Source organism: Aedes albopictus, chromosome 3, assembly GCF_035046485.1.
Source record: "Aedes albopictus strain Foshan chromosome 3, AalbF5, whole genome shotgun sequence".
NCBI lineage: Eukaryota > Metazoa > Arthropoda > Insecta > Diptera > Culicidae > Aedes > Aedes albopictus.
The window spans coordinates 359,720,695-359,741,776 of record NC_085138.1 but is presented as its reverse complement, the minus strand read 5'-3'; the positions used below and the strand labels follow the sequence as shown (position 1 = coordinate 359,741,776).

Sequence of the window (21,082 nt, the reverse complement as noted above, 5' to 3'; positions counted from 1 at the left end):
TTCACTTAGTTGCTAATGGGATTTAATTTAACATGAAGGCAAGTTATTTCATTTGCTCGGGGATACAACATGGCTCGGTTCCCTGTTTTAGCAAGTAGTCCAACAAAGTGCACATTTCGGTTTCGTGACCGTGACAGAGGCGTGCTGGCATCGGACGGAGGGAGAATGTCGTAACTTTCATGTGTGCGGGTGAGGTGGTTGGGAGTAGAAGGTAGCGGAATGAATCACCTCATTCTGGAAAGATGTGAAGAAATTACGAAGATGCAGATGGGATATAGTTTTACGATTGAATTTATTTATGGAACAATAAAAGCAAAGATTGGAAATAATATAGTATAGAACCAGTGATTCATAACCGAAGCGTTAAATGCATAGCAATGTCTGGGTTCGATTCCCCATCAATCCAGAATCTTTTTACCATTGATATTCTGTAGTCATCTTTGAGCACAGAGTTTCTGCGTTTCATCCGTATCAACTTTTCTTCTAACATAGATTTAAAAGGCTGGATGAACTCTTGTGACTCATCTTTGCATCGACTATATAAATCACTTGGAATGTAAGCGTCTCATCAATATATGTGCATCACTGAAGAAAGATTTTGATTCTTCGTGTTTCAATTGAATAATCAAACCAGTTTTGTGATGACTGTAAGAGTGCTGGAACTTAATTAATTTCCTGTTTAACTAATGTATCCATATTTTCCCTCACACAGACCTCATAGTTTGTTTGCATTAAGGAATACATGAACCACCAGAAGGGGGGGGGGGGGCAAAGGGAGGGGGGGCGTGGCTGACCCCCTGGCCGTCAGATTTTATTTTTAAATTGAGCCAACTTAAACAATATCAATAACTCAGAGTTCCAGAAAAATATCTTAAAAAATAAATTTGCGTAAGATTTTCGACTGGAAGTTTAATGTTTTGGAGATTTTGGCTTTCTCAGTCTAGGGAATCCAAACGATTAAATTGGCATTGCCCAATGCCAATTTAATCGTTTGGATTCCCTAGACTGAGAAAGCCAAAATCTCCAAAACATTAAAAAATAAACTATTCTATTTATTGAGGTTTTTTTATCCATAATTATCCAACCTTTTTTACTCGAGAACTACAGAAAATTTCGCCAACTATTTTATAAAAAAAAAAAAAAAAAAACACTTCAATCTTATCATAGAGTTTTAATAACAAGCTTGGTTGAATGGCTAAATTTTGTGATGTTTATTTATGGAATACAAAAACAGCATGCCAAATTTTCCATATATGTATTCAATTCAAACAAACGCCATTCTTTTATGCATTTATTCAGGAACTTCTGCAAGGATTCTTTCAGAAATTCCACAAGGGACTTCTCCAGGACTTTCTTCTTCGTGAGTTCTTACATGGGCATCTTGCAGGGCTCAGATAGTGATTGTTTCGGGGTTTGTTCCAAGAAATGCTACAGGAATTCCTCCCATAATTCCTTCATCAATTATTACAGATACTTCTACAAGGATGCATCGACGAATTCCTACTGGAATTTTTACATAGCTTCCTTCAGAGATTCCATCATGAATTGCTCCAGAGAATTTTTCCAGAATTCCTCCGGAAATTTCTCCTGGAATATCTCAAGAGGTTCCTCCAGTGCTTTTTTCGAGGATTCCTCCAGGAATTTCTCCAGGGATTCCCAGAGGAATGTCAACAGGAATTCCTTCAGATATTTTTGCAACTGTTCCTTCAGAGATTTCTTCAGGGATTACTCCATATTCCTTCAGAAATTCCACCAGAGATTGCTCCAAGTAATCAATCTGGAATAATTCGAAGTAATTCAGCATGAATATCTTTCAGAAACCCTTACAGGAAATTTTACCAGAAATTAGCTAAAAATGAATCCAGGAGATTCCAACAATAATTCGTCCAAAAATTATTGCACACATGGATTCCTTCATATTTTTTTCTACATAAATTCTTCCAGGAATTTGCCAAGAAAGCTTTCCTGGGATTTCAAAAGCAATTCCTCTTGGGATTGCTTCCGGGATTCCTCGTTTCATTTTTTAGGAATTCCTCCAGGGATTCCTTAAGAAATGCCTCCAGGAAATCTTCTAGAGACTCCAGGAGTGTTTCTAGAGATTCCTCCGTTAATCCCTACAGGCATTCCTCTGAAATATCCTCTAGGGATTCCTCCATGGATTCCTCCAAGAATTTCTGCAGGGCATTACTCGGGAATTCCATCTGTGTGTGTGTGTTTTTTTTTGAGCAACTTATTTTAAGAATTTCTCCAAAGAGCCTCCCAGGAACTATTCCTAGGATTCCTTCGGGAATTCCTCCTTGTATTCTTCAAGGATCTCCTTCGGGAATTATTGCAGTACTTCCTTCAGGAACTGTTTAGGGCCTTAGGGGTTCCTTTTGAAATTGCTTCCGCGATTCCTTCTGGAGTTTCTTCAGGAACTCTTCTAAGCATTCGCCTAGAATTTCTCAAAAAAATCCATCTGCGATTTCTTCAGGAATTATTCTTGGTATTCCTTCATGAATTCCTTAAAAGATTAATTCACTAATTTCTTCAAGAATTCCTCTAGGAATTTTTCCAGGGATTTCTCTAGGAATTCCTGCAGGGATTTCTCTTAAAATTTCTCCAGGATTTCATCTAGAGATTCTTCAGAAATTCCGCCAGGAATTCTTCTAGAGATTTCTCCAGGAGTTCCTCTGGAAATTCCTTTAGTAGTTGCTAGAGGCATTCCTCTAGTATATCTTCCAGGGATCCCTCCAAGAATTCCTACAAGTTGTTTTTTTCAGTGAATTCTCCAAAAAATCCTCCTTGGTTTCCTCAATGTATTCCGTCACGACTTCCTCCAAGCATTCCTCCTGAGATTGCTTGCGGGATTCTTCCAATAATTCCACTAAGAATTCCTACATAAATTTATCCAAGAAATCTTCAAGTGATTTCTCTCCAGAGACTCCCACAGAAATTCATCCAAAGATTTCTCCAGGGAATCCTTCTCAAAGTCCACCAGGAATTCTGCTAGACATTTCTCCAGGAAATATTCCAGGCATTCTTCCTGGGATTCCTCCTTGGATTCTTGCAGAGAATCCTCCAGGATTTGCATCAGGCACCCCTCCAGAAGTTTCTCCTGGGATATCTCCAGAAATCCATGCAGACATTCCTTCAGGATGTCATCCAGGAATTTCTCCAGGGTCTCTTCGAGGAGTTCCTCCAGGAATTTCTTCAGGGATTTCTCCAGGAATTTCACCAGGAATTAATCAAGGAATTCCATCATAAATTATGTCAGCAATTCATCCAGGAATTTCCCCAGGAAGTTCTTCGAAAGTTCTTCAGGATTATCTCAAGGAACACGTTCTAGATTTTTTTTTTCAGGGATTGCACTAGGAATTCCGCTAAAAAATCGTCAAGGAACTTCTCCAGGGATTTTTCCAAGGATTCGTCCGGAAATTGCTTCAGGGATTCTTCCAGGGATTTCTCCACGAATTTCTCCAAGAATATTCCCAGAGATTCATCCAAGGAATCCGTCAGAAATTGCTCCAAGGATTTTTCCAGGAATTCCTCCTGGAATTTCTGAAGGGATTTTTTCAGAAATATCTCTAGCAATTCCTTCCAGAATTCTTCTGGAGATGTCTCCAAGAATTCCTCCAGGAATTTTCCAGGGATTGCTCCAAGAAATTTCTCCAGGCACTAGTTCTGAGTCTTATTCAAGAGTTCTTCCAGGAGCTACGCCAGGAATTTGTTCAGAAGTTTCTCCTGGAATTCTTCCAGGATTCTCTCTAAAGATTTTCACAGGAATTGCTTCAGGGATTCCTACAGCAATTCTTTCAGGGATTTCTCTAAGAATTCCTCCAAAGATTCCTTCTGAAATTTATCCAGGATTTCTTCTAGGAATTCCTCAAGAGATTTTTTCCAAGAATTTTTTCCAGATATATCTCTAGCTATTCCTGCCATAACTTATACAGGAATTCCTCCGGGTAAACTTCAAGGGGTCCCTCCGGGAATTCCTGTAGCAATTGCTCCAGGGATTCATCCATGTGTTTTTTTAGTGATTCATCCAGGAAATCTGCTAGGGATGTCTCAGGGAATTCTTCCAGGGATTGCTTCACGAAATCCTCAAATGATTTCTTCAGAAATTTCACTCAGGTTCTCTTCAAAAATTTATTCAGAAGTTCCTTCGGAAATTGCATTAATCCTTCAATCATCTTTTCAGGGATGTACCCAAGAACTTCTCCAGGATTACCTGATTTTTTTTTTTTTTTTTAATTATATCAAGAATTTCTGGAGGAACTCCTCCAGAGAATAGTATTGGAAGATAGTTTTAAAAGAACTCATACAGGAACTATGAAATTCTAGGTTAGTCCTCAAAAGAGTTGGTAATTTTTAAAAGAGCTCAGCTATAATATCTTATGAATGTTTTGTAGACATTATCAAAAAAAAAAAAAAACAAAGCAAAATAATGCACGAGTGAAAAAAAAATCCTTAATCTTCCAGAAATTGGTCACTGTTACTAGCACCACGTTGATTGATGTAGATCAGACAAGATTTTTTATCGTGTTGTACAAAATACAACAGCGTGACTGCTGAGGGATTAAATAATGCTTTTAGAATACAATATTTAGTTATATTTAATGTATTGAGTTTCTTCGTATTGCGTTTGGTTATAAAAGCTAGTAGGTACAAATTTGCTAAGGGTGCATGCCCCCCCCTTCCCCTAACCGAAAAGCTGGCTTCGCCCTTGTGAACCACTCTGGTAGTTTATCTTTAATAATTTGCCTTGCAATTAAGAGGGTTAGGCAAAGGGGTGTAAATGACAAAAACACACTTTCGAGTTAATGATGTTTAAAGTTTTCACCAAATTTTCAACCCATACAAAATGTGTGAAGTTTGAAAAAGGCAATTTTCTCCGATTTATTGCAATTTTTATAATCATCATAAAAGAAATCTTAAAAAGTTCCTAATAGATTGAAATCAGAAGATGTTTTTTATATGCTTTGCTCAAAACCAACAAAATGGTCACTTACGCTCCTTTGTATCTGGACCCCTCAATTGTATTTAAGTTCCATCTTCCTATGAATTCAAAAATCGTTCGAACAACGAATATAAAGTTCAAATATAAGATTTTCAAAATCATACTTCAAATCCCTCCCCACTAAACTATTGTCTCACTTCAATGGACTACCCGCTTGGCGCACACCCACAGTTGATCAGCAGGAGTAAATCCATTTTATTTTGTATGGTGGAAAGCATCTAAACTTGAATTACTTGAAATAGAAAGCTTTTACTGAAAAAATATTTGGTAGGCTTAATAGTAGTCACCATTGTGCACAACCACTACCAAATATATTTTCGAATAATGTATTCCACTTCGATAAATTTGCCTTTAGATGCTATTCGCCATACAATATTTTTGCGATTTACTTTTAGCGATTTTTCGCGCATAGAAGCTAGCGCCATATTGGTCGATGCGGAGAGTAGGAAAACAGCCGATGTAGTTAATTCATTCTCCATTCACCGAGCTCCAAATCCTACACCATTCATCCTTCACTCAATCAATCGTCAAAATTCAATCAATCAACTACAATTTCCCAGGTCTTATCCTGCATTTCTCCCGAACTTCATTTCGAACGGCAATTGTCAGAGACAAAGTAGGGCACAACCACAAAACGCAAAATTTCCCATCAACCATCCTACCGCACCGCATCACCCCCCGCAGTGCATCCCACCCAGCGCTCCACTCAAGGAAACAATACTCGTCTTCGTGTCATCATTCCTCCGGGTCGAAGCTTGGAAGCAGTTTTAGACGAGAGCCGAGCACAAAACAGAGCACTTTTCGCACAATTCGATTTGCATATTTCTTCCCCGGCTGACACAGCAACGGCAGCAGCCAGCAGCAGCATCAGACTCTTCTTTTCCAAGGCTCTAGTCTGGCTTGCGCGCGTGCTGACATCCTTTCAATCTCTACCGACTTGGCATCACCGCTTGGGATCTGGCTCTTCCTTTCAGAACGAAAAGTGGAGCCAAGTTGGTTGTGGTAGAATCCTTGCTGAACACCTAAAAGAGTTCCAGAAGGAACTAAAAAAACACAATTAATTTCATTGGAGAACTGTTTGAGTAATTTAAATCTGATTTTTTTTTAGATCTTCAATGAGATCCTAACAAAACTTCCTAAAGAAGAATCCTAAGGGATCTTTGAACAGTCACCTTTAGAACTGTTTTAAATTAATACGTGGTGGAACTCTTGAAAAGATCTCATAAGAAATTCCTAAAGGAGTCTTTGAAAAAGTTGTTGCAGCAATCTTTCAAGTAATTTGTAGATGAATCCCTGAAGAAATTGTTGACCGAAACATTGGAAGGATTGTTGGAGAAAACTCTGATGAAATTTTTCGTGAAAATCTTCCTAGGGTGCGTGTACCAATTATGGCACTACCTAAGGGAAGCTACTTATACAAAAATAACGAGAGGATCAACGAATATCACCAATATGTTAAAAGATAGCTGAGCTAGCATACTTTACAGGAAAAATATAGAAACGGAGCCAAAACTACTTTTAGTGTTTATTAAAGCGTGTGGCAATGATAGGAACCCTGTACCAGTTATGGCTACATTTTTTAACTTCGGTTCCTTTTCGCACTATTTGCATGCGTTCCTTATGGGATTAGCCATAATTTGTACACTATGGCGAAAAAGGGTGCAAGGAAGCCGAAATTTTAAGGAAAATGATTTATTTCTACCATGATTTGAGCAAAATGTGGAGTTTAAATGAATGCGACCATCTTTTGTGAACGTGATCTGTTGTTCACAAATTTTTTCTTGTTAATTCACATCGTTAAATGGTGAAAATCAACTATGGCGAATAATTGGTACTATAGCCATAATTGGTACACTTACCCTAGTAATCCTAGAGAAATTACTGATGTTATACTTAGATAAAAATTTCAATAAGTTCCTAAAAATCTGAAGAAATCTCTGATAATTCACAAATTCCAAAATGAATTCCTAGATATATCCGAGAAATAATTCCATAGAAAGTATTCGCTGATATGCCAGGAGAAAAAGTTTAAGGAATTGCTTAAAGAATTACTTGACAAGTCCTTGCAGGTATTTCTGGGAAAATCAGTGCAGCAATGTCCTATTGAATCTGATGATAAATTTCGTGTTTTTTCTTTAAAAAAATAATAATATTAATAGTATTTCAAATCTTATATCTTTGGTGGAATTTATGTTGAAGTCCCTCAAGGAAACCCAGAATATTTTAATAATTCTTGGTAAACAATTCTAGAGGAGCAACCGAAGGCTTAAATAAATAAAAAAAGGCATTCTTCATTGCTTGAGTTCCATCTTGAACGAACCATATTTCAATATCCTAATTTTCATCAGGGAATGAACCAATGGTGATAATTCTGCAAAAATCCCCGGAAAAGTTCCTCAAAAATCCCCGAAAATAAATCGACAAAAAATTCCCATAAAAATTTTAGATTATTTTATTTTTAATTTTTTTCCATTTAAATAAACTTAATTCTATTTTTTTGAAAATCCCCACAGAAATGTTCTCTGGAATCTATCTTCTATTTGGTAATGTTCTCTTTTGGATGGAACTTCAACAATTTTGTTAAACAATTGGCATAGATGTTTCAATTGTTTTACGATTCGAATGAGTGTAATCAGTTTCGTACCTTTTAATTCCGCCCTATGTTGTTTATCCTTTGACAGATACGCGTATTTCGACTACCACTTGTAATCCTCCTTCCGAAAAGTCGTTACAAGATAATAATGTTTTACGATGTTTTTTTTTGGATTTTATTTTAATATTGAGGTTATCAAAAGTTGGTGCAGTTATGATTTTACATTCAGTCACATCTTGAACTTTAATGGAATCTATTGAAGGAGCTGTAAGAAAATCTCAATAGAAATTATTTTAAGAAACCCAAAAAAGTCTTCTCCTATATTTACACCAAACATTCTTTTGAAAATCTGTAAATAATTTTATAAATAAGCTCTATACTCTGTGTATCTGTTGGTCATTTCTACTGGAAACTACATCAGTACTTCCTCCTGGTATTTATTTTTTTTTATTTTTTTTTATTTATTCCATCTTCGACCTGATTGGTCGCACAGACTATTTCAACTAACTAACAAATGTTTACAAAACCAAACGATAACGCACAAGAAAAAACAAGAAGCAACAACATACAATAACATTATACATTTTTCCCTACACAGTTCACGACAAATTACAGTGAATGTTGAGTTGTTCGGTTTGAAGGTCGCCATACTGATCCAGATAAGTCACGGAATTCACGACATCGTACTCCGATTGACCAATTCGAAGCTCTGAATGCTGAATCTCGAAACTTCGCGTCGACATTCACTTTAAAGGATATGAAGTTGATCGTTGAGATGTCTTTCCATGATGGTGCCAAACATTTCACGTGTAATACATCATCAGCCAGTAAAGCTTCGCAGACCATCTCCTTTACTTCATTTTTGGTTACATCCGGTGCGATGTTTGAAACATACAGTTGGAATTTCGTCATTTTGGTTTTGTTTGAAGTGGATGGAGTTTCATTCACAATGCAGATTATGCTACTATTTTCAATAACATTGATCCCAGTTATCTAGGCCATGAGCGTATAGTAGCTGGCCAGTTGCCCCCTTACAAAAAATTTCATAACAGTATTATAGTCATTCATACTGCATGAAACTCAATATCTCAAAGAGAAACAGGAAACATTTTTTTTATTTTTTTAGTTTTTGATTTATTATTAAATAACGGGGTAATACTTTCAAAATCGATTTCCATATACATATAGAGGCATCTTCTGAACTTTTTCCAGGAGAAAAAGATTTTTCAGTTTTGCAGAAACAAACTTTGAACGACATTTCTCAAAATAAGTGTTTTCTGGAAGCATTTACCATCAGGAAAAATTTCAAGAGATGCCTTGGTGCTACCCCTAACTGTAAAGGGAAACCAACTTTAAAAGTAGTGTCCCATTAAAGAAAAAATAACCAAAGAATGAGAAAATGCATCACTTTTGCCTTAACCATCGAATACCCAAATTATCGACTTTGATCTAAATATCGTTTTTCGTCAACTTGAATCGAAATAAGCATGCTTTGGAAAGTGATCCTTTTCATTTCGCGATTATGTGAATGTTGGTTTTTGTTTTTTTTTCTTCTAATTTTAGATTTCAGCTCCCTACAATTTAATTCATTTTTCCTGGAATACATGCCGTTTTTCTAAGTCGAAAATTGAGTTTTTATTATTAATCCGTGTAACTTTGCGAAAAATTATTAAAGAACTCTTTTACTATAATAGATTGACTGAGATTTTTTTTAAATGTTTTAAGTGTTGCATGACTTATAGAAGACCATATTATGCCTTCTATAAATTTTTCTTAATTTTTATTTTTGTGCATTTAACCCTCCTATCTCCTTAGATTCCAACTCCTAAAATGTCTTATAACTCCTTTCCAACTAAGGAGTGTATCGTAAAGTAGTTGAAAATGTTTAAAATAGCCTAAAAAATAGTTTAATACAACTTTTAAGTAATTTTATTTTTGGAGATACTGTATAAATCCTTGAAAAAAGAAATGGCTTTTATGATTTTCTAAAAATGTTCTTTTAAATGGGTTTTTAACCTAGATTACTGAACGCATGTTTTTAAATTTTTGCACACCTTCTAAAAAATTTAAATTGCGAAAAAAGTTCGACAATGTTCGAAAATTGTTAACTTTTTTGTGCAAATATAATAAGCTCCAGAATCCTCATGATATAGGCAAATTATTTTTTTCAAGAAAAATCTCCACTGCATTTAAGCGCAATTCTTAAAAACGAAAAAAGGCCATTTTTGAGGAACCCCTTTTTCTATGCTCCTCCAAATCATGTTTACGCAAATAAAAAATACATAAAATGAAAAATTCGCATTTTTTAAATAGGGTATGTTTTTATAATTTATGGACGAGTAAGTTAGAGCAAAAAATAGAATTTTATAACCTTTTAAGATATTAAAAGCAGAACTTCAAAGTTTGACCAAAAAATAGACGTTTTTTGGAGTGGACCATTTTGTAGATATAGGAGATTTTTCTGTCGAAAATATGAATTTTGAAAGTCGGTGTTGAATGATATGTTATGTGTACATAACTGTTAACAAGCATCAATATTTTCCAGATTTTTTATCGTACAAATTTTACTCGTTACAGATTTTTGAAATGTTGAAAAATCTTAACAAAATTGCATTTTGTGCAGATTTTTATTTTGAGAAGTGTATTCATTTTACCATATTTTCAATAATACTAAACTTTTTCCAAATTTTTCCAAGGTATTCTAAACTTAACTATATTGTGAAGATTTCATAGAAGAACCGAAATTAAAAGACCAACCCAGCTTCGAGATAGAGCATTCTGAACATTTTCAACTACTTTCCGATACACTCCTTATAGTAAATGTAAGGAATAAAAATATTTGTTTTATTATTTATTGCAGAAGTTAAGCCGAATACAAATCGACACAAGTCAAAATCACACAAACTACAGATTCTAAACAAATATCTAAAGAATATTTGGAATAATTTTCAAATAGGATGGAAAAAATAGAAAGGAAAAATAAAGAAAAAAATCCTTGGGGGAGTTTGTCCTAGAAGTTTCATCCCAACAAAAAATCTGTTTTCTTGCGTTGTGGTCTTGCGGATGTAATTTATTCTAATACAGTAGGCTGCATTGAATGTTTTTTCTGATTTTTTATGATCATATTTTTAGCAAATGTTTATAAAAACATACGATGAAACTTCTGAAAAAAGTTGATGGAACTGTAGCATATTTTTTTATTTTTTTTATGGATTTCTGACATATTTTTTATTCCAAACAGAAATTTTCAGAATATTTCTTCACACATATCTGGTAGAATTAGTAAATGATAAGGTCATTTTTTTCTGGGAAATCATCAACATCAACATAACTCTGGAGAACGTTTTCTAATCAAATCTCTTCCTCCTCTTCTTGGCGTAACGTCCTCACTGGGACAAAGCCTGCTTCTCAGCTTAGTGTTCAATGAGCACTTCCACAGTTATTAACTGAGAGCTTCCTCTGCCAATGACCATTTTGCATGCGTATATCATGTGGCAGGCACGAAGATACTCTATGCCCAAGGAAGTCAAGGAAATTTCCTTTACGAAAAGATCCTGGACCGACTGGGAATCGAACCCGTCACCCTCAGCATGGTCATGCTGAATACCCGTGCGTTTACCGCCTCGGCTATATGGGCCCCTAATCTAATCAAATCTACGTTAATCTAATCAAATCTACGTTAAGCAATAAATACAGTATTCAGAAATATTACCTAAACTAATCTTACCAGAACTCGTGAAGCCTCGTAGCCGTGCGGTTAGGGTCACCAAGCTTCTAATCGCACCATGCACTTAACAGTTTAACTTGCTTCGTAAGCCATGATTTTCTGCTACTTGAAACATTTCTTAAAATTGCGAATGAAATTATCAAAGATTGCCCTGGTGATCGCGACGTTTAATCAGAATAATCTTTCATCAGCGGTTTACGCTGTTAAGCGAATACTGATTTCCGGAACATTTTCAAGCAATATTGTGACTATTTTGTGGTGATGTTTCATTTTCTTTCCAGAACTAGTTTAAATGATAACGACTCATGAAGAATGAGTATTAGTAGAATTTTTTAAATATATTCTAAAAGATTTTTTTTATTGTTTTAATAATATTTTTTTTTTGTTCAAACACATTTTAAAGTTCAAATTTATAAGAAAATTATCTTCAATAATTAATCCCACAGTAATGCTACTAATCTAGTCCACGTAGGAAACGCTTTATCCTCCAATAAAAGGTTTTTTGATATTTTTATTCTCACGACAATGTCATCGTGACTAAAGAAGATATCCGATCATCATAAAGATTATTGCACACTTATTTTAGAGTCACTTTTTCGACTGTTCTATTTTCGGTAAAAGTTTGGATTACCAAAGTTAAGTATTTTTTTACCGAACGTTCGATCCCCAAGTAACACACTTGTCACAGAAGAGTTACGGCGGCGCAGGTTTTTGTTGCGCAGAAGTTACTGTGGCTTACTTCTAGCAAGTAATTATTTATTTGTTAGAAGTAAGTCACAGTGACTTCTGCGTAGCAAAAACCTGCGCCGCCGTAACTCTTCTGTGACAAGTGTGTTACTTGGGTCGGTTTACCGAACGTTTGGCCGTTCTGTTATCGGCGACAGTCGTCAAAGCGTTTCATAAGCATCGGAGTGTGGGTTCGATTCCCATTCCAGTCGGTAAAAACTTTTCGATAAACGGAAAATTCTCCACTGGACCACTCCGTGTTTCATGCGCTGTCCGTTGTCTTATGTTATTGATCGTTCAGTCTGTACAACTTCTGCTTGAAGGCGGTATAATGCCTTGTTTTTAAATTCCTTGAAAAATTTTGACATTTTTCAAGAATTCCCGGAGATATCCCAGAAACTATTTCGGCAATTTTTTTCAATGCAATACGATAAATCATCAAGCAAAATTTTGGTTTTGTTTCTTTTGAAATTTTTATCTAATCTTCTTTGCCAAATCAATCTTTTCAGAAATTTTTAAGCTTTTCAGAAATGTCTGGAATCAAAGAAATGTCTGGGCAGGCCCATGCACAGAATTGTCGCCAAAAACGCCCGGGAGGGGTTTTTCCTAGTTTTAGCATAGGGCGTCTGATATTTCTGCCGTGTTTTTTTAGGAAACATACTAGGAAAGATTTTATTCACAAATACGGTACTGACAAGAATACAGTGCGCTCTGGCCATTTTTCATTCAGGAACTTTGTAATGAAATCTACCTACAAATACTCTTAAAAGTTCAAACCTACTTTATAAATGTATATGGAATGCTTTGGGAATTTGAGCTCCAGCTGTCAAGGAACAAAGGTCAGTCACCAAAAGCACGGATTAAAAAATAAACCAAGAATTTTTATCTGGAGTTGCTGTAAAATTGTCTTTAAAGATTCCTTCAGAAATTTCACTAGATTTGTCCTGAAATTTAAAAAAAATCTTTCAGGAAATGTGAGATGTGTTTAAAAAAATGTTCCAGAGAGTTTTCAGAAGATTTTGAATTGTTTTCATTCATCCGGGTATTTATTACTAAGGATTTACACAGACATTTCTTAACTTTTTCTTTGATAAAATCGTCATGGATTCATTAGTAGATTTTTCTCATGGATAGCTTCCGAAATTTCTACATGAATTGCTTCAGAAATGCCTGTAGAGATTTTTTATCAGAAATTTGTGCTGAAACAACTTCAAAAATTTGATTAGATGTTCTGCCAAGCACTTTTTTCCTAAACTCTCCCAAAAATTCCTTCAGAAATTCCTCAACTAAGGGATTGCTTTAACGTTTCCTTCAATATTCCCTTCAAAACTCTAAAAGGCATTTTACCAGTAATTTTTGAAAGCAACTCTTTCAAAACATCTTGCGTGAATCATTTCAGAAACCCCTGAAAATTCTTTAGCAGATTTTTCAGATTTTTTTCCAAAAATTTGATCAGAAATATTTTTGGAAAGTTTCTCCAAGGATTTCTTTAGAAGCATTCTTCACGGACTCTGTCAAAAACAAAGTTCTCATGTGGTATATTTAGATATGTTCTTCAGACATATGTTTGTAAATTTCTCTGAGCATTTCTCCCAAAAAAAAAACAGTAGTGATTCTTCCAGAAATTTGTCAAAGATATCTTGTCCTAAAAACTCCTGCAGAAATTCTTGAACATTCCATGGACTTTCTCAAAAATTCCATGGATGGATTTCTTTAGAAAACCCCATAGGAATTTCTTTAGTACTTTTTTTTCAGAGAGGTTCCCTGCAAGTTTTCCAGGGATTACTTTAAAAATTGGCTTAGGGGTTACATACCTTGCGAGGATTAAAAAATCGAACTATTTTCATTGCAGAATCTGAAAGTATGTTAGCTAGACAATACACATTCCAAATTTTATAAATATTTGAGCACCAGGACCAAAGTTACAGCGTCTTTCATAAGGACAAGGCAAAGCGCAAAACTTGAAACGCGATTATCTCGAAACGGTCTTTTTAAAAATTGCCATTACGGTAATCATGATATCTTAAAATCTAGTTAAATGGTTCGCATTTTTTTTTAATTTGTACGTATTTCAAATCTTGAGGTACTGGACGGTTCACTTTCACGAAAAGTATACTAACTTTCAGATTATGTAATGAGAAAATGTCGATTTTTAATCCCCGTTCGGTATGTAACCTCTTAAAGGTTCCTCCAGAATTGCGAATAATCTATTGGAAAATCTCGCATGGGTTCCTTAATAATTTAACTATTACGAAATTTCTTTAAAAAAAATAATCTCTTACATGGATTACTTCAGTATTTCCACCAGGAATTTGTTAACAAATTCCCCACAATTTTTTTCAAAAATTCCCATGGAGATTTTACAGGAAATTTCTTCAAGGATTCCAAGAGAAACCGACAAAAGATTTCCCCAGTTATTTCTTCATATTCTTCTTCTTAGCGTAACGTCTAAATTTATTTCCTTAAAATCATTCAGGGATTTGTTCCACAATCCTTCAACTAATTGTAATGAAAATCTTCGACGGGTTCTTTAAAAGTTTTTTTCGATGATTTCTTGGAAAAAACATATTCCAGGTATTCATTCAGAAATTCTTCGTGATTTTCTTTTAGAAATTCTTCTTGGAATTCGTTAAGAAATTCTTCAAGAGGTTTCTTTTCAAAGTCTTCTATAGATTCTGTTATAAATTCCTTGAAAGTTCTTGCAGAGACTCTTTAAGAAATCCAATCAAGGAGTTTTTCATAAAATCTCCTAGTTTTTTTTTTAAATTGCTGCAGGGATTCGTTAAGCATTCCCTCAACACATTCCTCCAGAAATTTCTAAAAAAAACTCGTTAGGAAATCTTGAATGAATTTCTTCCAAAATTCATTTAGTTTCTAAGAAATTTACATTGGGATTTTTTTTAGAAATTCGTACAGATGTGTTCACTACCTCCGAAGACGTCTTCAGGAATTTTTTGCCAGAATGAATTCAAATATTTCTTTACAAGTATTTCACCAGATTTTTCTTTCAAAATATCTCAAAAGATTTTTTGAAGTTTTGTTTACATATTCTTATGCATTTTCTTTTTTTTTTATACAGGATTTTCATGAGTTATATGAATGAATATATCCAGTAATATATTTAAACATATCTTAAGATATTTCGTTAAGAATTCCACCATAAGTACTTCAAGGAATTTCTTCCAGCTATTCTTCCAAGGATTCCCCTATAGGGTTTTTCGCCAGGAGTTCATTTAGAGATTCCTTCATAAATTCAGTTGAGAATTCCTTCAAGAGAAATACTTTCAAGAGTCTTTCAGTATTTCATGGATTTCTTTTGAAATTTTAGCTAGAATTTCTTGAGAAATTCTTCCGAAGATTTTTTTCAGAATTTCCATTAGTATTTTTTCCTATAAAAATCCTTTAAAAATGCGTTTCATGTTCGAAACTTCTGATCAAGCTGAATTATTATTATTATTATTATTATTATTTATTTTTAACTAAAAATTTGGAAGAGGGAAAAACCCCTTTGAGTGATTTCCATCATTGAAATCTCTCTCAAAGAGGCACAAAACCTCTTCTTCTTTTCCAAAACATTACAATAAATAACTTAAAACTAAAGGCTCTTGCGGAATCAATCCATAACTAAGCCAGAATCTTCAAATGTCCTAACCAAGCCGGCAAAGAGGAATCGTCATCGGAATCGAATTTTGAATACTGAAAATAAAAATAAAAAGAAAAAAAATACAAAGGCAGAATCAAACAGTATATGAAATTTCTAGTAAAAAATCATACAGTAATTTGAATATCGGAAACTGTTTACTTCCAAGAATATCTCGAACAGTTTCAGGAATGGGATGGTTAAGATTTTGTAAATTCTTGAAAAATTTATTTCTTGGCAAAATAAACTTTGAACAAAATAATATAATGTGATCAATGTCCTCATAAAATTCCCCACAATCACATCAATTTGAATCATTTATATTGATACGGTATAAATGACTTCTACAATTGTAATGATTCGAAATCAATCTTGAAAAGCAACAAATAAAATTTCTACTAGCATTCATATGGTTATACCAAGGAAAGTGTTTAACCGTAGGACAAATGGAGTGACACCAACGTCCCTTTTCACTAGAATGCCAAAAATTTTGCCAGTTATCCAAACAATACTTATTTAATTCGGTAAAATACTCAGATGGCGAAATATTGCGATCAAAAATAATTCCCCGAGTAGCACCTAATTTGGCCAAAGAATCAGCTTGCTCATTACCATAAATATTGCAATGTGAAGGAATCCAAACTAATTTAATCAAAAACCCTTGAGAGTGTAAATCTAATAATATTTGTTTAAGTTCCAAAAATATGTGATGAGCTTTGACATTGAAATTATTCGAATTTAATGCACGGAGACAACTCATACTATCAGAACATATAATGAATAAATTTGGAGTGCAATCTTTTATCAAAATACATGCAAAATATATTGCAATTAATTCAGCAATAAAAATAGAGCAAGGACCACGTAATTTGAAGAAATGAGCTGAATTCAAGTTGTGTACCCCAAAACCTACACCGTCTTGGTTTACAGATCCATCAGTGAAATAAAATTGATCACGATTAATACCCATAAATTTCCGTTCAAATAAATAATTAGCGAAATGAGGATATTCTAATTTTGGAATTTGTTTTATTTCTTCATATAGAGAAAAATCAATATTAGGATGAAAGGTATGAATATCAATTTTGTAATTATGAAATTTAACTGTTGAAGCAGGATCTATATTTAGGGTAGAGCAGTACACATAAGAATTTAGTATCCTACAAGAGGGATTGATTTCAAACAGCGATTGTAAAATAGTAATAATGGGATGATTATTTGAATAACATTGTACTAAAAATTTACAGTTTAATTTTTGAAAACGAATTTTGAGGGGTTCAACACCTGCTAACACTTCAATGGACTGGGTATGCGTAGAATTCATGAGTTTTAGAGAAATTCTCAAACAACGAAATTGAATTTTTTCGAGTTTTGAAAAATAAGTTTGAACAGCACTTCCAAAAGTGAAACATCCATATTCCATTACTGACCTAATAGTTGTTTTATAAAGTGTGATCAAATCAGAAGGATGAGCACCCCACCAAGTACCAGTGATGGTACGAAGAAAATTAATTCTTTTTGAGCAAACTTTTTGAATGTATAAAATGTGGCTAGCCCAGTTTAATTTTGAATCAAACCAAATACCAAGATATTTATATTCATCAACCTGATCAATTTCATGACCATTCAGATATAAGCAAATATTTGAGGAAAAACGATCAAGCTGAATTGAAAACACTGGTAACACTGCCACTCCCGCAAAGGAGATTTAATCGAATCAAACCTAAAGAGGAAGTTCTTTTCTTCTCCGATGATAGAGTCTTTTGCATCGCGAATAATGACTGTCGAAGAAAAAAAAGAGGAAATCAATTCTCTGAACGGTCTTGTTCTCTTTGCCGCATTGGTGGCTCACTCTGTGGCCAATCGAATTAGGTGACCCAACTGACTGACTGAAGGACCATTTCCGCCGTCATCACCATCACCACCGTCCATCCAACATGGACCAAGTCATTTTCCGTTCTTCCTCGCCGGGATAATCCGATCAGACTGCAAACAACATTCGCATAATCTGGTTTCTTCGCCTCCTGCTCGTTCGGAATTCAATCATCATTCGTGTCTCGTTTTCTTCTCTGGTCCATTTCAGTGAAACCGTACTTCATCAACGAACCGACGGACATTACCGTACTGGTCGGGCAGCGGGTCCAGTTCCAGTGCACCGTGGGGGGCGATCCGCACCCGCAGATTCTGTGGAAGAAGGAGAACGGGCACATTCCGGTCGGAAGGGCGGAGATTCTGGAAGAGGACCGCAGCCTGGTCATCAAAAACGTGGCCCAGGACGATCAGGGCATCTACATATGCGAGGCGCACAACACGGTCGGTCAGATCAACGCCAAGGCTCAGCTGGTGGTTAACTGTAAGTACTGAAATTGATTAACATATTTACGAAATGTCTAGAAATTGAACGTTGGGCTCTGGTATTCTGTCACCCGATTTTCTGTCTTTCGACATCACATTTCCTCCCTTACAAAATTCAGTAGAAATCACATCAAATCTCAAGAAAACCATGAATTCCAACCACGTCCAAATCCAATCCCATTCCGAACGAACGGCGCAGTAGTTCAACTTTTGCTGGGAAGCTGACAAAAATGTTGCAACCAGCCACAATTTAGCTGCATTATGACACATTCATGCCCAACCTCGCCTCACCCAAAGGAACCACCACGTTCCAGCGATAACAATAATCTAATAGCTAATGGGACATTTGTTCAGACGCGTTCCTTCTTTTTCCCTTAAGCTGGATGAAGGACTAGAACTATCTCCCCTTTTCCTTGGCTTTGGTTTGGTTCCGGAATGCCACGCGAATGATGTAGCATGTGGTGGACCGTCTTTGTGTGTGGTTCAGCTTCCGGGGGCCAAGTTGGCAAGCAAAGCATGCAAGCCGGCTCCGTCGGTGAGGTTTTATGATTTGCTACAAATAACACATTACATGTAGGACTTCTTCGTGTAGGGAGAGAAGGGAGTTTTTCCTACGGTTGATGTTAGTGGGTTTTCTTGTGGTGAAGCTTGGTCATGCTCAGAGCCAATCCAACGAATGGAAACGACTTTTTCTGTGGTGCCGGAAAGGGCCGAAGCAAAGGAAACAGTAGTCATTCACACGTACCAACAGCGGAAGACTTGGTGAATAGTTTCTAGAAGTTCTGTTTGGATTGTTTGCTGTGATAGGGGTGATCATTTTTATCAATTACACCCCTTTTGTTTTCACTTTGTTTCGATTCAGCCTTAATTTTGACTCAATTTGGCTTATTTTTAATCTCAATTTTGTTCCGTTTCAGTTTCTTTTAATTTCCGATTTTTCTGAATCTTGTCTTGAATTTTCAGCTTGTTAAACAAAATTAGTGCAAAGTTGAAGTAAAATTTAAATAAATTCAATGCCATTTGGCATAATGGCCCTTTCGGCATAATGCCCATTTGGCATAACAAGAAGTATTTGCCGTAACACTCGACTATACTCCACCCCTCCCCCAAGAGCGTGACGTAGTTTTTAGATGGCGCCCAAGGCCTATTGATCGCCACCAACGAATGTGTTGTGAATGACGTACACTACGTCAGCGAGTTGTTCCCAACGTGATTCATTAGGAAAGTTAAAGATATACACCGTGAAAAATCAGCATGATATCATAACGAGTTTTGCCTTAACATAGCTTCGATGTTACGTTTTTCATGTTTAGTGCTAATAATAATAAATTTGCAGCTTGAAATCATATCGCATGTACTGTGGATCATGACGAAAATTTTTGAAATCATAAGCCTTATTGATGGAACTCGTACTTATTGTTTATGATTTTGGTTCTTTTCTGGGAGGTTTCTGCATGCAAACCAAAAGCCCTTCCTTTTTGTTGCAGAAGATCCTCAAAGGGGTTCTCACTACACACATCATTGTTGTGAAAACATATTAAGGTTAGAGTAGGTTTGTATTTTAACCGTGACGAGAGTTTCGACTGGAAATTTGTTGAATATTTTAACTGGCTTTCTCAGTCTGGGGAAATTCAAAACGACTAGTTTTGTATTGCCCGACGTTTCGGCCTTGTTTATTTGGCCTTTTTCAAGGGTAAACTAAAATAGAGTATACATTTTTGGTATTACAACATAGAACAGAAAACATAACATAAAACTACACCTACACTGTCTGTCGTTCTTCGTTACATTTACATATGCCGCAATTTTCATGTTGGGCTTCTTGTATGCCTGGATTTTGTAAATAACACTTATTAGGGACATTTAACATTTTTTACCATATTCAAAAACTTACGAAATAACTATTTGATTTTGTTTGGGGACACTGGACTGGACACACCTATTATCAACGACCTGGACTGTACGATTACAAAATGATATTCTACGGTTGGTTAAAAGATGGCGGGTGAGGCAAGGTGGAGCTTTCGTGCAGTTGGATAAAGTTTTTGGCTTTATCGTACTTTGGACTTGTTCTAAAACTAATGGTGTGTGTTGTGTGTACTATTTCTAAGTTGTTCTCTACGAGAGTTGGTTGTTTTAATTGTGTGCAATATGCCAGCGTAGGCAGTATTGAGTCCATCTACATCGGTGCGGAAATTTATAGTATTGGATGTGTTTTGTATATGGCACATTTCCAATATTGGTAGAGCGGTGGATCGGAGAGTGCGATCTACTATTTTTGTACCGTCGAGGTTAAACGTGTGGTTGTGTTCTATCATATGCTGTGTGAGAGCTGTTTTTGCTTGTGTGATGTCTGTTGGTGTATTTACAATTTTGTTTACATCTGATTTGTGTCCGCTCATTCGTTTTTTGAGTTGGTTCGTAGTCATTCCTATATAGACTCCTTCGCAGTTGTTGCAAGGAGTACTATAAACAATGTTATGTTGATCATTTGGGGGAACTGGATCTTTGATCGGTCTTAGCAGGGATTTGGTTGTTTTAATGTTCCTGGTGGCTATTTTTACCTGGTTGTATTCTTTTTTCAGGATGTTGGAGATGGTGCGGATCAAGGTCGGAATGTTTGGCATCGATCGGTAGAGAACTTCTGTGGCTTGGTGTTGATGATCTCGTTGTGGGCTGTTCGTTTGGTGCTGTTCTGTTGGTGGATTTGTGATGCTTGGTTGCAATTGCATTGGCGGTGACATTGAAGGTGATGTCTGCAGTGGCGGAGGTGGTGGTGACGGCAGAGATGGCAGTAGCTGTGTTGACGTTGGGGTGCTTTGCGGTAGTGCTGGTGGCGGTGGTCCTGGGGATAGCGGTGGTGGAGGTGGTCTTTGGCTAGTGGGTGGTGGAGGCGCATTGTTGCTGGTAATGCGATTCAACATTCTATTTATGAGCGAGGAGGGATAGTCGTTTCTCCTCAGATTTTGGAAGATTTGATTCTTCTGTTGTTCGATCTGTCCATCCGTGGTTAGCTGGAGAACGCGTTTTATGAAGTTCATC

The 21,082-nt window shown here is 35.8% G+C and overlaps 2 protein-coding genes across 3 annotated transcripts in view; one reads left to right on the top strand and one right to left on the bottom strand.

Annotated features, from left to right (window-relative positions):
• Nucleotides 1-17,748: 17,748 nt before the first annotated feature.
• Nucleotides 17,749-21,082, top strand: part of LOC109428969 (protein sax-3) — a 109,808-nt gene continuing 106,474 nt past the window's right edge. For both annotated transcript variants that reach the window (XM_062855383.1, XM_062855382.1), the window contains exon 1: nt 17,749-18,038. The gene's annotated coding sequence lies outside the window, so the exon portion shown is untranslated. The remainder of the gene's footprint in view (nt 18,039-21,082) is intronic.
• On the bottom strand, nt 18,054-21,081 carry LOC134289504 (histone acetyltransferase KAT6A-like). The gene is made up of 2 exons (XM_062855387.1): nt 19,807-21,081; nt 18,054-19,738 (listed from the first exon to the last, which is right to left on the bottom strand). Exon 1 carries the CDS (start codon nt 21,079-21,081, stop codon nt 20,119-20,121), a length of 963 nt encoding a protein of 320 aa, XP_062711371.1. The 3' UTR covers nt 18,054-19,738; nt 19,807-20,118.